We start from the raw sequence: 14,382 nt of genomic DNA, 5'->3' as shown, positions 1-14,382 counted from the left end.
GGGAAATTACAATATTCCCAATCATGTTGTATGACTGTGAGGCATTGGAACTACAGTCCTCCAAAAACCTGGAGTTGAAGATCATCCAGAGGGCAATGGCTAGGTGCACAGTGGGCATGAGCTGAGGGTAACATACTATAAATAAGGCATTGTGCAAATGAAAAGATATAAAAGACGTCATCCAATTGCTAATTAAAATGAATGACCAAAAAGATGAGTTGATGATGGAATGAAAGTGAGGGACAGTTCTCATGGTCAAATGGTATCATCACTATGTAAAACAAAAAAAACCATGAGGAAGCACTCCATCATAATAAGTAGATTGCCTACAACAAACACCTCCAACAAACTTATGGGAGGACATGAAGAGATACATAAAATGGTTAAGAGTGAATGAATTACAATCTTTGTTGTTGAAGAGAATACCCAGATTAAGGAGATCACTGATCCTTGGAGACTACTGGAGTATTAGGGTAGCATGGTATCATAGGCTAGGATACAGGAAATCCCTTTCTCCTTTCTTTATGAAACCTTTGTTAATGAGGATAAAATTCTGAAAGGAAAGATATCTGCAAAAATGAGAAAATCCGGCTCCGCTTTTTGTGGAGACCAGCACAGCCACCAGAATTGTAAAGAAGAGCAAAGCTGCGATTATCATAATTTCCAAGAAAGCAGAGATTCCATTTACTGCTTTGGTAGTTTTCTAGTTTATATTCCTTGGCAGATCTAGGACAGAATTTTCCAGTACTGACTTTCAGATAACACTGTGAACTGATGACTCCTGGAATTACAGCATGATTTTGGATTGCAAAGTAGCACTACAGAACTGATTTTTGCTGCAAGTCAGGTCAGACCTCACAAACATATTTGTTTTACAGAGGCAGCAAGGCATAGTGGATAGAGGGCAAAAACCTGGGTACAAGTCTTGCCTGAGACACATACTAGCTGTGGGGATAGGGGCATGTTACCTAACCTATCAGTGCCCCAGGCAACTTTCTAAGATTGTGAAATACTTAGGAGTTGAAAACTAGTTCTGGGAGCAAAAGAGAAAGAGACAGAGAGAGAGTTTACATATCAGGAGATCCCTATCCTAATGAAATAATAAATATGAGCCCTGTGCCCTCAAAATTATATTAATATTAATACTGTGTTTTATAGCACATATGATACAACTTTGAGATAGATAATACAGCATAAAAAGCCTTTATAAAACACTGTATAAAGAATAGTTTGTGATATTGTTCACCATTTTTAAAAGCTTTCAAAGTTGGGCAGGGAAATGAAGCTAGAACAAATAATTTTGTAAAGAAATACATGATTATTTATTTTTTATAATCAGGCTTCATACTGCATGTTGTGGTTGCTCATTTTTTTTAATTAACTTGTGCTATATTCACTCAATTAGAATGAAAAGGAATGTTTTCAAGAAAGAACTTGGTGATGTCCCTTTTGTTCCAAATATCAATCATTTTGCAAAGCAGAGGAGTCATAAGAGTTGGAAAGTGCTTTAAAGATAATTACATCCAATCTCCTCATTTTAAAAATGAAGAATCAGGAGCAGCTAGATGGCACAGTGGATAGAGCATTGGCCCTGGAATCAGGAGGACCTGAGTTCAAATCGGGACTCAGATATACAACACTTACTAGTCGTGTGACCCTGGGCAAGTTACTTAATCGCACTGTCTAGCCAAAAAACAAACAAAAAAATAAAATAAAAATGAAGAATCAGAGAGCCAGAGAAGTAAAACAACTTGTCCAATGTCAAACAGATAGGAGGTAGCAAAGACCGTTTGGTCTGACTTCTTAATTCAGTGCTTTCCGTTATATTTTACTGCCACCCAAGAATATAAAAAAACTTAATTATCAAGAAAATATATTTCAGGAATTTAAAATTATTATTATCATCATTATTATTATTTTATTGTGAGGTCCAGAAAGTTTATATAACTTGCCCGTGGTGACATGGGTAGTTAAGTGACAAATCTTAGATTTGAACCCAGGTCGTCTTCCTTTCATGATTTCTACTCTAGCTTTTTGGGTGACACTGACTTTGTGTCAAGAAACACAGTACTTTAAGTCTTAAACTCTGAATTTATGCTGTCAAATATAATATTTTGGAATGGGTGACAGAATGAATTTAAATGGAAGAAGTAATTTGCCTCAGAGATATTCAATGAACAAATATCTGTTCTCACCATAACTGTTCTTTTGGCTATCATATTTCCATGTTATCACAGTTTACTGTACTTAACAAATTTCAGAACACTTAAAAGTGGGCTAATTCTGCTTGAATTTGAACCAGTGTTAACTTAGAATCTTCCAAATATTTGGTTCAGGCCAACCAGGTCATTCCCAATAGGCAGAGATTTGAGCCTTGCCCATAAGCAGAATATACTATTATAATTTTTCAATAACAAATAGAAATCAGATGGGTAATAAATAATTTATGGCTGCCAGCAAAGATTTATTTGGCAATGTCAATCCATGTGAAAGCAACACTGCCTTTCTAGCTCGCATGGAGAACTGCCATGCAAACGTACCAGTTATTTTTCAGAGATAATTTCCACATGCTGTTTATCTGGCTTTCCACATTAGTAAGTAACATGAAACACAATCAATATCACAGAGACCACAATACAATTAAAGATAAATATGATGAACCCATAGCTTGCTCTAATGGAAACCTGAAGGGAATAAATTATTACTCTCAACTTATAAGCTAGCAAGGTCAGAATTAAAGATAAATCTGACAGCTAATGATGAGCTTTATGTTTCTTCAGAAATAACTATTCAAATTTCCAATTAAGATGGTAATAGATAATGCAACTTTTAAGAAGTCAAACTCATAAAAATAAGTTATGTATTACAAGTCAATCAGATAAAAATGCTGGAGATTCCTTTGAGAAAGATTTAATTATCTTCAAAGAAATGGGTCTATAAACACTTAATATACTAGGAATTTGCTCACCAGATTATGTTTTATATTGTTTTTCATTTGGCATAATGGAAAGATGTTCATTTAAGCAGAATTTTCATGTTGTAATTACACTTGACAGAGAAAAGTATAGATGTAATTTTTTTAATATTTTGCTGTAGTTACGGTTTTCAAAATCACCTAAATATAAATACTTGTGTAATTTATAATAGTTATAAATATAAATGAATAGTATACAGTATAATTTACATTTATATATACTTATATAAAAGTATGTATGTTATAATATATACTAAATATACTGAAATATAATATTTGCTATAAATAACCTATAATATGATTCAATTAGACTGTAAGCATGACAGAATCTTTTGGATCATTTTTGAGAGCTTTAATTTTTTTCCTTATACAATTTCTCAACTATATTATTTTGTGGTGGTCTATATTTATCACTTTCATTTCTTAATGTATCTGAAAAATATTTTAGCTTTTTATATGATTATAAATATAATTAAAAATTAAACAATGTGAATCTTCAGTTATTGATGATGTCTTCATTAAAGACATTAAAATGTAGTATAAAGAACTGGAAGAACTAAAGACTACATTTTTGTTTATTTTATAAAAGAGGATTTTTCAAATTTTTGACAAAAATGAAACAATATTTTTCTTAAAAATCAGTTTCCTTGAATACCAGCTTTCCTCATTCAAAATTTGTTTCCCATTCACATAGCTTATACCTTAAATGGATTTTAAACCACAAATTTAAATTTATCATGACATCATCAAATTAATATTATTATAATATATAGAAATACTTTATATATATATTTATATAAATACTGTTATAATGAATATTATATTTTGGTACATTTAGTATATATAAATAATGTACTATATTTCTTTAGACAGAAATAAAAATAGGTATAATAAATATTATATATCTAATTATGCAGTCTAATTGAATCATCATATGATAGTGGAGGAGAAAGAGAACAAGAGAGCATGAGAAATAAGTCAACGATGGGGAGGGGGAAGCTAAAGGATCTTGCTTCCAACAATTGCTAAGTCCTTTTTTTTTTTTTTATAAATTAGTTCACCCATCAGTTGTTATTCCTTTCAGGTTTTGTTAATGAAACTCTTATCAGCATTACATTGCTTATGAGATGCCCTAAACCCACCTCCTGTGTGTTCTGTTTCCTGGGTACCCTCCTCACGTGGGGGCTGCTGTAATGAGAAAGGTCTGGTCTCTTGTGGTTTCAGGGTAGATTCTAGTCTGTGGAATTTGTGAATTCTGTCTCTGACAAGAATAGTATTGCCCCTCACATTATGGTCAGCTTCCTCTCTGGGACCAGACCAATCAAGGTCCTTCTTTTGTACTACATTAGCAATTTCAGCTACCAGATCTGATTCTGCCTTTTCTGTAGGATTATACTTATGCACATGAACAACATCTTCCCTTTCTCCTAGCAGCTTGGAAATGAGGGAATAGAAATCACCTGCACAGAAAAGAGAAAAGATAAAAAGGGAGGGGAAAACAAGATTATGACATGGTTGAAAAGCTTCCCAAAATTTCAGCAAAGAAAAAAAAACAGTTCTGTGAAAATACCCTGTCTCATCCTGTGTTTTTCATTATCAAGGAGATTTGTTTCCAGTCTTTCATACATTAAAAAAAAAAACAATAATCAAGAACAAGCAAAACATAAGCTGCAATGTACACACTGACAACTTGTTTTTTGCTATTTTGAGGAAAGTGGACAATGGATTATGTGACTTCTAAGAACATATCTGTAGGGACAAAATATGTGTGCATAATTACAAAGGAAATTTCAATAAAGGATATTTACATTAGATAGATTAATTGAAAGTTGGAGCCCAAAGCCTTAAAAAAGGAGCAATCTCAAAGAATAATTTCTGATGATTTGAAATCATTCCTTAAGGGAAATACTATTAAAGTGTAAAGTCATAGGTAAGTAAACTACTTTTTTGGCAGTATAGGTCAATTTCCATATAATAGACCACAGCAGTCAAAATCATTTGTATTTGTGAAATGAAGTACAAATCTTTATTTTTTATTTGTTAATTCCAGCTGATTTTGAACAAGGAAAGCTGGTATTCAAGAATACTGATTTTTAAGAAAAATACTTCAAAACTAGTTAATTACGATTATTTTTTCCAGTGCTGTGTCTTGGGTCCTCTTCTCTTTTCTCTCTATACTCACTTGGTCATTTGATCAGTTCCCATAGGTTCAAATATTTCTCAAATCCACCTATCTACCCCTACTATTTCTCCTGAACTATAGTCAGGCCTTACTAAATACTTACTTGGACATCTTCACTTGGATTTTTCATCAGTCTGATAATAATAGCTACTAATAACGAATATTCATGAAGTACCCATTACGTGCCAGGCTGAGCGCTTTACAACTATTATCTCATTTGATCCTCACAATGATTCCAGGAGGTGCTATTATTATCATCATTTTACAAATGAGGAAACTGAGGCAAATAGAGTTTAAGTGACTTGCCCATAGTCACCTAGCTAGTAAGTGTCTGAGGGTGGATTTGAACTTGGGTCTTCCAGATTCCAGGTCTGGCGCTTTATCCACTGCACCACCTAGATGACTTGTGTATATCAAACTCAACATGTCCAAAATAGAACTTCTATTTTCCCCAAACTTAACCTTCTTTGAAATGTCCCTGTTTCTGTTGCAAAGAATAGCATCCTTCCAGTTATGCAGCTTCACAATCTTAGAACCAGCCCTGACTCTTCCTTCTCACTCATTTTCCTATAGCTAATCAGTTGCCAATGCTTTTGCTGATTCTACCCATACAACTTCATTTGTAATCACAGTTTGACCCTCATTCAGGTCCTGATCACTTCTTACCTAGACTGTTGCATTAGCTTCCTCACTGGTTTTACTGCTTCAAAGTCTCTGTCTTCTCCAGTGCACACAGCAAACCTTCCATGGCTGCTCCCCAGCCTGTAGTGTGATATAAAATCCTAAGCCTGGCGTTTAAAGCCCTCAACAGTCTGCTTTCCACATCCTTCCTTCCTAATCTAATCTCAGATGACTGCTTTTCACACACATTTTGTTCCAGACAAATTGCCCAACTGGATATTTCCTGAACACAAAACACTCTCCTCATCATTGTGGGTCCTCATCTTGCTTTAGAGCTTAAGTGCTTCTCATATACATACAGCTATTCCTGATATCCCTCTCTACTCTCATGAGAATGTAAGCCCCTAAGGATAGGAATTGTTACATTTTTTTCTTTACATATCCAAGAACTAGTGTACCTTATACTTTAGCAGGCAATTAATATATATTTGTTGAATTCAATTGAAGTACTTTCAAAGAGAAGAGATTTTGACCTAGGGAAGGAAATCATCAAAGTGATTCCAAATTAAAAAAAAAAAGTTTTGTGTTTCTATGCACTTTCGTAAATTTTTTGAACAAAACATGGGGAAACAATATGTATTTTACATTAATTAACTTAGAAACAAAATTAAACTTGTGCATTTATGATGAATTTTGAACCTGTCATTTAAATTTGTGGTTCAAAATCCATTTAAGGTATCAGCTACATGAAGGGGGAACAAATTTTGAGCAAGGAAAGCTGGTATTCAAGAAAACTGAGACTTAAGAAAAACACTTCAAAACTAATTATGTTTTGTTTTTGTCAAAATAAAGTCTTTTTCCAGTTCCTAATGCTACATTTTAATGCCCTTAATGAAGATATCACCTATAACTAAAGGTTCACATTGTTTAGTTTTTAATTACATTAATAGCGCTATATGACAAAAAGTTCAAATACTTTTTCAGATACCTAAGAAATGAAAGTGATGAACAGTTGTTAAATATAGACTATCACAAAATAGTACAGTTGTGAAACTGGTATAAGGAAAAAATTAAACCTCTCAAAAATGATACAAAGAGATTCTGTCATGTTTACAAACAGTCTTGGTTCAGTGAATTGAATTAGGATTTCTATCTTTGCTTTTGGAAGGAGACTATCCCAGGTGAAATCTTCTGTCAAAAAATAATTACCAAAATAATAGGGCCAATTTCAGCAAAATGAACAAAGTAAATTATAGCACAACCAATCTGTCAGACCATAGGAAAAAATTAACATGTCAATACAAATTTTTTTCTGCCCAGTACAGTGCCCTAAAACTCTATGCATTAAATCAGACAATTATGCTTTGTGTATTGGAAGATTTCAAATGAAAATGAGACCAACAAACTTTTTTTGTTTGTTTGTTTCAACTGTTGAAAAGAGTGTAGAGAACCCGGAAAATAAGCCAACTCTCTGAAGTAAATTACAATCTGTAAGTGTCCAATTACTACACTACCTCTCTTCTAGGAAGAGAGGCAGTATATAGTTCATTGGCTTTGGAATAAGGGGACTTTCATTCAGATGATACCTCTGGTGCTTAGCATACCTGTGTGACTTTGGGCAAGTCATTTAACCTCTGGGCCTTCTGTGGCTTCCTCATCCGTTTAAGGAGGGGGTTGGACTAAATAGCCTCTGAGGTTGCTTCTGATTCTAGATCTATGATCCTAAGATTCCACAAAGAACAGAAAAGAACATAGAACCAGATCCCATAAACATAGGGCTAAACTTTCTCAATCAGTCTATAATTGAAAGTTGGGGTTTTTCTGACTAAAACTTATTGCCATTTTTCAATTTACTTCCACTAATATGGTAACCAACTTTCCTACTTTCAGCAAACTCTATGTAGCCATGTCCAAGCGCAGTTATGCTATTTCTATCACTGTGTGTGTGTGTGGGGGGGGGACTGTTTGGAGATTGTGGGTGTAGTAGCAATTGAGAAGAAGAAAAAAATAACAGGGTAAGCAACTTGGATCTGTCTTTGATAGGAAGACCTTCAGGGCAGGTCTTCTAGATTTGGAATTAACGCATCCTGGGTTCCCTTATTGATGGAATCTATTTATTTTTCTTTATAAAGCAACGAAGCCACTTCTGAAAATTTCACCATCTCAACATGAATGCATAAAGAAATCACCACTTTTCACAGGGCCTGGCACATAGTAGGCACTCAATACATATTTGCTGATTTGGTTTAATTTGAAGATTCTATCAGTACAGTTTTTCATGTTTACTGAAAGCAATTTTAATTTGTCAGTTAACATTCAGAACGCTAAATATGCAAAATTTATTTCTTTATATTTCCCCCCAAATCTACCCCTATTTCTGGCCATAGCACCACTATCCTTCTAGTCTCCCAGGCTCATAACCTTGGTGTTATACTTAACTTTTCAGTTTCCATAACCCCACATAGCCAATCTGTTGCCAAATCTTGTTATTTTCACTTTCACAGCATCTCTTGCATCTGACCCCTTCTTTCTACTTACACAGCTACCACCTTAGTTCAGGCCCACCTTACCTCTCATCCAGTTAACTACAACAGCCTCATAATTTGTCCACCTGCCTCAAGTCTATCCTTACTTCAGTAATTACTCCACATTGCTACTAAAGTCAGTTTCCTTAAATACATATCTGACCACATGGCTCCCCCACTCAATCAACTCCAATGTCTCCCTGTTGTCTGTAGAAAAATATAAACTCCTCTATTTAGCTTTTAAAGCTCTGCACAATTTGGCCCCTATCTTTCCAGCCTCACTGGACATTATTGCCTCTTCTGTACTTTGTGATTCAAACAAACTAGCCTTATCTCTGTACTTCCCAGGTAATACTATATGCTCCAACTCCCTGCCTTTGCATTGACTGCCCTTCATGCCAGAAATGCATCCCCCTAAGTATCACCTTGTACATGAAGTCTTTTCTGAATTCCTCTATTGTTAGTTCCCCCTTCAAACTACCAAATATTTATTTTGTATTTATTCTAGACATGCCATATGTCCTTGTCATCATGCCCAATTGGATGTAAGCACCTTGGGAGTAAGGATTATTTCATCATCTGTCTTTGTATCCCCAATGTGAAAGATCATTAGATGACAGACATATAACCAGGTACAAGAGTCACATCTAAAGGCTTGCCACCTTTTGATAGGGCATACCAGGGCTTCTAGGCTTTAGTGCTGTATTCTTCAGTAATCTAGAGTCATCTCTATGCTAAAGTGAGAGACTGGACAAAGATTTCAGAGGAAATAAAAATACATACATATATATATATATGTGTGTGTGTGTGTGTGTGTGTGTGTGTGTGTATATATATGTATATATATATATATATATATATATATTTGTATTTATTATTTTGCATCTGTGATTTCACTACTATAGGGAACTCCTATGGAAGAAACTCATTCTCCAAATGCAGATCAGCCCCTGTTCTACAATTTACAGTTTTAGAGAATTGTCTAATACTGTGAGGGGTTAAATGATTTGCCTAGGTTACCCAACCAGTATGGTAGAGGTGGAGCTTAAACCCTGACTCTGACTTTTTTTTTTCTGACTCTGAGGCCAGATCTCTACGTACTATGGCATAGTTCTTCACAATATAATCACTAGATAATATTCTATCAGAAATACTAAAAACACTTTAATTGTAAGTGGAAGTTTTTTTTTTTATTATTATTAAAGGAATTAAGGTCAGGGTAAAAAAATGTGAAAACAATTCAAAACTAACTTCTGGATAAAAACTGTTACTATCTATTTCTGATTCATCTGGGATCAGAATGTCCCATGACATCAGCAGTGCAGCATTGTGGGTTCCCCATTTCCAGGGCAGTCATTCTAATGGTCTGCCAGCATACTTTTTTGCAGGACAGGAGAAAGAAACATTGGCAGAGGCTAAGGGAGCTGTATTATGGGCAGGAAGGGGTGTAAGCTGCCCCATCTCCTACTGTGACTTCATTCATAGTCAGGCTGCCCATACTGCTTAAGGTACCCCATCTCATAACTGTTTTTAAACTCCAGTGAAAATTTGTTATATTTCCATCCATTTTGTTCTGTTCTTACTTAGCCCTTTCAGCTGATCACTGTGACTGCCCAAAGGCAATAAAGTTGTGCCAAAAGTGCTCTGAAGGTTGGTCATAGGTCATAGGTAATTTTTGTTGTTGTGGCAGTTAAGATGCTGGGAAAATAAAGGCAGGATAATCCACTGGGTTCTAAAACAGTGCCGGAAGTCCAAACCTTGGAGTCTTCCTCTACTCTACCACAGATTAGATTATATGGATTAGACAACTGAAGGATCAGCCAGGCAATTTTCCATTTGCCTGAGGATCCACAACTATCTTTTGCTTCTAAGGAGACAATTCTCAGACATCTTATAAGAAAACTAGGAATAAATAAATTTATGAAGGAAACAGACCTTGAAAATACTGCTATAAGGATAATTTTAAAAGTGCTTTGAAGTAATGAGATTAAAAAATAGATTCCCTTTATTTTTGAAGAATATATAAAGTCTTATTTCTAGTGTAAATTTCACTAGTAAAAATCACCAAAACTGTATTTTAGTAACTTTTCAAATTATGTATTCCTGTTTCCCACAAAAGTAATTTATTATCTAAAATAAACAGCTCTCACAACTGCTTACTGCTATAATACTTAGTAAATGGAGAATTAATTAAATATTCATCAACAACTTTGCTGCTAATAAAATATGCCAAATAATAGCCAACTGGATGGAAATTGAACCAAGGCAAGTAAACTGGTAAAGGGTTTAATAACAATTAGTAAAATGAAAAGCCTCTTTTAAATAATTTGAATCTTGGGGCTCTGGATGAATCATGGCAGACTTTTACCCTTGGATAATTAACGTATTGGGGCAGCTAGGAGGCACAGTAGATAAAAGCCAAGCCTAGATTCAGGAAGACTTGAGTTCATATCTGGCTTCAGATACTTAGCTGTGTGACCCTGGGCAAATCATTTCACCCTGTTTGCCTCAGTTTCCTCATCTGTGAAATGACCTGGAGAAGGAAATGTCAAACCATTCCAGTATCATTGCCAAAACCCCAAATGGGATCTTGAAGAGTCAAACACGACTGAAATGACACAAATTTAATCTATTACCAATAATATATATGTGTGTATATATATGTATATATGTATGTGTGTATATGCATGTTAACATATACACATATACATGAGATTTGAAAACTTTTAAAAGTTTTTCCCAAGGCATATGAATGAGGTAGCTCTAATATTTATTCTTCAAGGCCAAGATTGATTTAAATTAGTAAGAATGAATTCTTCTCTTCTTAAAGTAAAGGATTCAGACACAAAGCAAGTGAGAGGATCCTTTGTTGTGGTGAAAGGGCTTTATGTGCATTACTTGCATGGGGATCCCTATTTGAGCACCTGACAGCTTGACAAATGATCACCTATGTCTACCTGTTCTGTTCTTACGAAACAAATCCCAAAGCTGTCATTCAGTCAGCCTCCTAAAGCCTTGGGGGGATATTTAGAGCTAGGTTTGATTGATAATTTTAATAAGTAAAGATTGGTTTGCTTCTTATAAATCATATCAAGTCAGTGGATTTTCAGTGAATGAGTATACAAACAAGAAAGTATATATTCTTTTTAAACTGCAGTGAGAGGTGTAATAAGAACAGAAAAGCTAATAAAACCATTCGTAGTCCATTATAGAATCAAGTCATTGTCTAAAATATACAACTGATTACAGATAAAAAGGATTACGTATTTTAAGTGCTAAATCAAGACTTTTTATTTTAAGTGTAACAGAAAAACAGTTACTTTGTTCTTTTATGGCCAACCATAGTCTTTTTAACATGCAAGTTCATTTCTCTGGTTCTGCTTCTTTGATAAAGCACATCAATAGTAATTCAGTTTTGTTAGCATAAAACCACTACAAAATTATTCAGTGTCATAGGACCTATCTGAGGACCTTTAACTCTCAGAAGTCATGGTGCATTCTCCCTCTACAAATTTTATTGTCATATTCTCTGTCTTGGGAGTATGCTGACCTTTGAGTAGAGAGATTGATTATAACAGGTCAGAAAGACTACAACAGAAAGGGTTTAGAGCAAACTGAATAAAACATGTCAAAGACCTCTTCATACCACGAAAAGCACATAGAAGGCCAATGCACAATGTGGTGAAGAATAAAGGAGCTTATTAGAGACTTTAATCTACTACATTTTACCTTGTTTTTCCAAGATACAGATTTCTTAAAAATGGAAATTTTGCATCTCCATCTGGAATTAATATCAGACAGAAACATACAGACACAAAATCAAGTATTGTTTTGGGGATTCCTGTTGCCTGCTATCATAATATTTTCTTGATGTCAGCAAATTCACTGGACTGGTTCACTGGCTCACTGATTTATTAAGCTTATGGAGAGGAAAAACTATTCCTAGGAGTAAAGCATGAGGGCAACTTTTATTTGCCTTAAGATTCTAGGAATGTCACGCCCTAATATGTAATTTCTTAGTCCACAGGTATAGCTTGGTTTAAGGCAACATAGTATAGTGTAGAGTCTTCCAAACTGTGAGGCATGCCCCTTCTATGGGAACGCAAGATCCTCTCAGCAGTGGTCAAAATTAGAGTATTTTTTTCCAGTTCAACTCCTATACAAATATATCAATCATCAATAAGCACTTATTAAGTGCACGCTATGTGCCCACAAAGAGTTGGTATCCACTTTAAAAAAAAATAAAAACAGCCAAGAAAGAAAGATGAACAGAGAATATGATTCCACTGGTGGGAAGTGGCAAGAGGAGGGTAACACCTTGGGGCCACCAGTAATAGACCAAGACCCAAGCAGACCTTTCCTTTCCTGCCTCTGGGGGGCCCATTCCCCATCCAACTACAAGGAGAGAGGTCTGCAATCCATTCTCTTCATGTAGAACCTTCACTTGATGCTGCTTGGCTGCTTTCCACCAGTCCCACCCTGTGGGAGTGGAACCACAGCCAGTGGCAACCTCTGAGGAAAGCAGGGCATACACAGGCTACATACCTAGTCAGCCACTGCTCTCTCAGACCTCTGGTACTAACCCATCATGCTCCCAGGTCTTCTATCCCTGCATGCTCTCTCCATCCCTCTTCTTACTTTCCTTCTCCTCAGTGACAGAAGTTCCAGGTCTAGCTCCACTACAATGCTGGAGTTTGAGGTTCTAGGCCTCACTTTAGCCTGAGTTGTTGCCCCTTCTGGTTGGGACAGCAACCCTACTCCTTTCTCAAACAACAACAATAAAAAAGTCTTATGTAATAGTTAACCTGTGTTATATTGTTTTTATACACACAAAGATAACCAGAGCAAATTTGGTATATACCTGATATGTACATGTTGTCTAAAGCTAGAATGTAATTTCCCAAGGCCAGGAATTGTTTTAGTTCTGTATCCTCAACACCTAGCACTGTGCCTGAAACATAGTAGGCACTTAATAAATGCAAGTTGACTGATGTTTGAAAATCCACAAGTATGTATTAATATACTACTGTCTGCCCATTAGTGAAAAACTGATGCATTTTAGGTGCCTGTTGACATATTTAGGGCCAAACATTAGCAGTGTAGGCTGAGACTCCAGTTGTATCAAGTCTCCCAAGTTCTTCTAATGAGTTTCATATTTTCGATTTATTGTACTTAACTCAAGTGCAGGTAATTTCACATTTGTGTTGCTAACTCTTAAAGTAGGCTGACATTTTAGTTGGTTTTGAAAATCCAAAAAAGTTATTTGAGTCTGGCAGCAGATCTCAGGGACTAATTCAGAGATACAGTTTCTCTACAAGGACTTTAACATATACTCACTAAAGGCTTGCTGAAATTCTGTCACTAGTGATCTAGGCTCAAGGAACTACCTTCCAGGTGAAATTTTCATAAAATGAGGTCCTTTTGATACTTTAGTGGCTAAATCCCCTAAGACAGCGTTCTAGGTGGACTAAATTTTGCACAAGAATAGATTCTAGTGAAGTTTCTTTAAATTGAGTATGTGTGCATATGTGGGTATGTGTGTGTATATATGTATATAAAACATACACATATATATATCATCTGTGTATGTGTGCATGTATGGCATGTGTGTGCTTTTTTAAAGGCAGCTCAAATTCCACCTTCTTCAGACCTTTCCAAGTTCTCACAGCAACTAGTGCCATTCCTTTACCTATTCTCTCTGTCTTATACGCGCCTAATTGTTTACATGTTGTCTCTTCCATTAAAATTTGGATAGGACCTCTTTTGTATCTTTAGGACTGGCACATAATAAATACTTATTGACTTACTGTCTGATGTGTATGGGGACACACACACAAGGCATATATGCTCCTAAGGAAAATGTGTAGAGAAATGTGTGGCCAGCAAACATATATGGAAAGCCACCTGACTACAAGATTTGCTGCTCATGACTTCCAGTTACATCATCATCACCTTATTGCTATTCTCCACTGCATATGTATAAAGTAGCACTGCCAGATATCACTCCATTGGACTTCGCTCTTGTGCAGGAATTCAGGTCATGAATAAACATAATATAACCTTTGTGCTTTATTTTAACA

At 35.4% G+C, this 14,382-nt stretch overlaps 1 protein-coding gene across 9 annotated transcripts in view; it reads right to left on the bottom strand.

The window, feature by feature from the left end:
* The window catches only part of PAM (peptidylglycine alpha-amidating monooxygenase), a 383,297-nt gene that overhangs the window by 57,637 nt on the left and 311,278 nt on the right, over positions 1–14,382 (bottom strand). For 7 of the 9 annotated variants that reach the window (XM_078153066.1, XM_020973957.2, XM_078153065.1 and 4 more), the window contains one exon: positions 4,117–4,434. The exons of the other annotated variants lie outside the window; for them this stretch is intronic. In XM_078153066.1, coding sequence (XP_078009192.1) covers positions 4,117–4,434 — 318 coding nt within the window. The remainder of the gene's footprint in view (positions 1–4,116; positions 4,435–14,382) is intronic. 9 annotated transcript variants of the gene reach the window in all.

Source organism: Phascolarctos cinereus, unplaced genomic scaffold, assembly GCF_003287225.1.
Source record: "Phascolarctos cinereus isolate Bilbo 61053 unplaced genomic scaffold, phaCin_HiC Scaffold_4;HRSCAF=312, whole genome shotgun sequence".
In the NCBI taxonomy this organism is placed as follows: domain Eukaryota; kingdom Metazoa; phylum Chordata; class Mammalia; order Diprotodontia; family Phascolarctidae; genus Phascolarctos; species Phascolarctos cinereus.
Note: the sequence above shows the minus strand (reverse complement) of the source record. Positions and strands in the feature narration are given on the sequence as shown.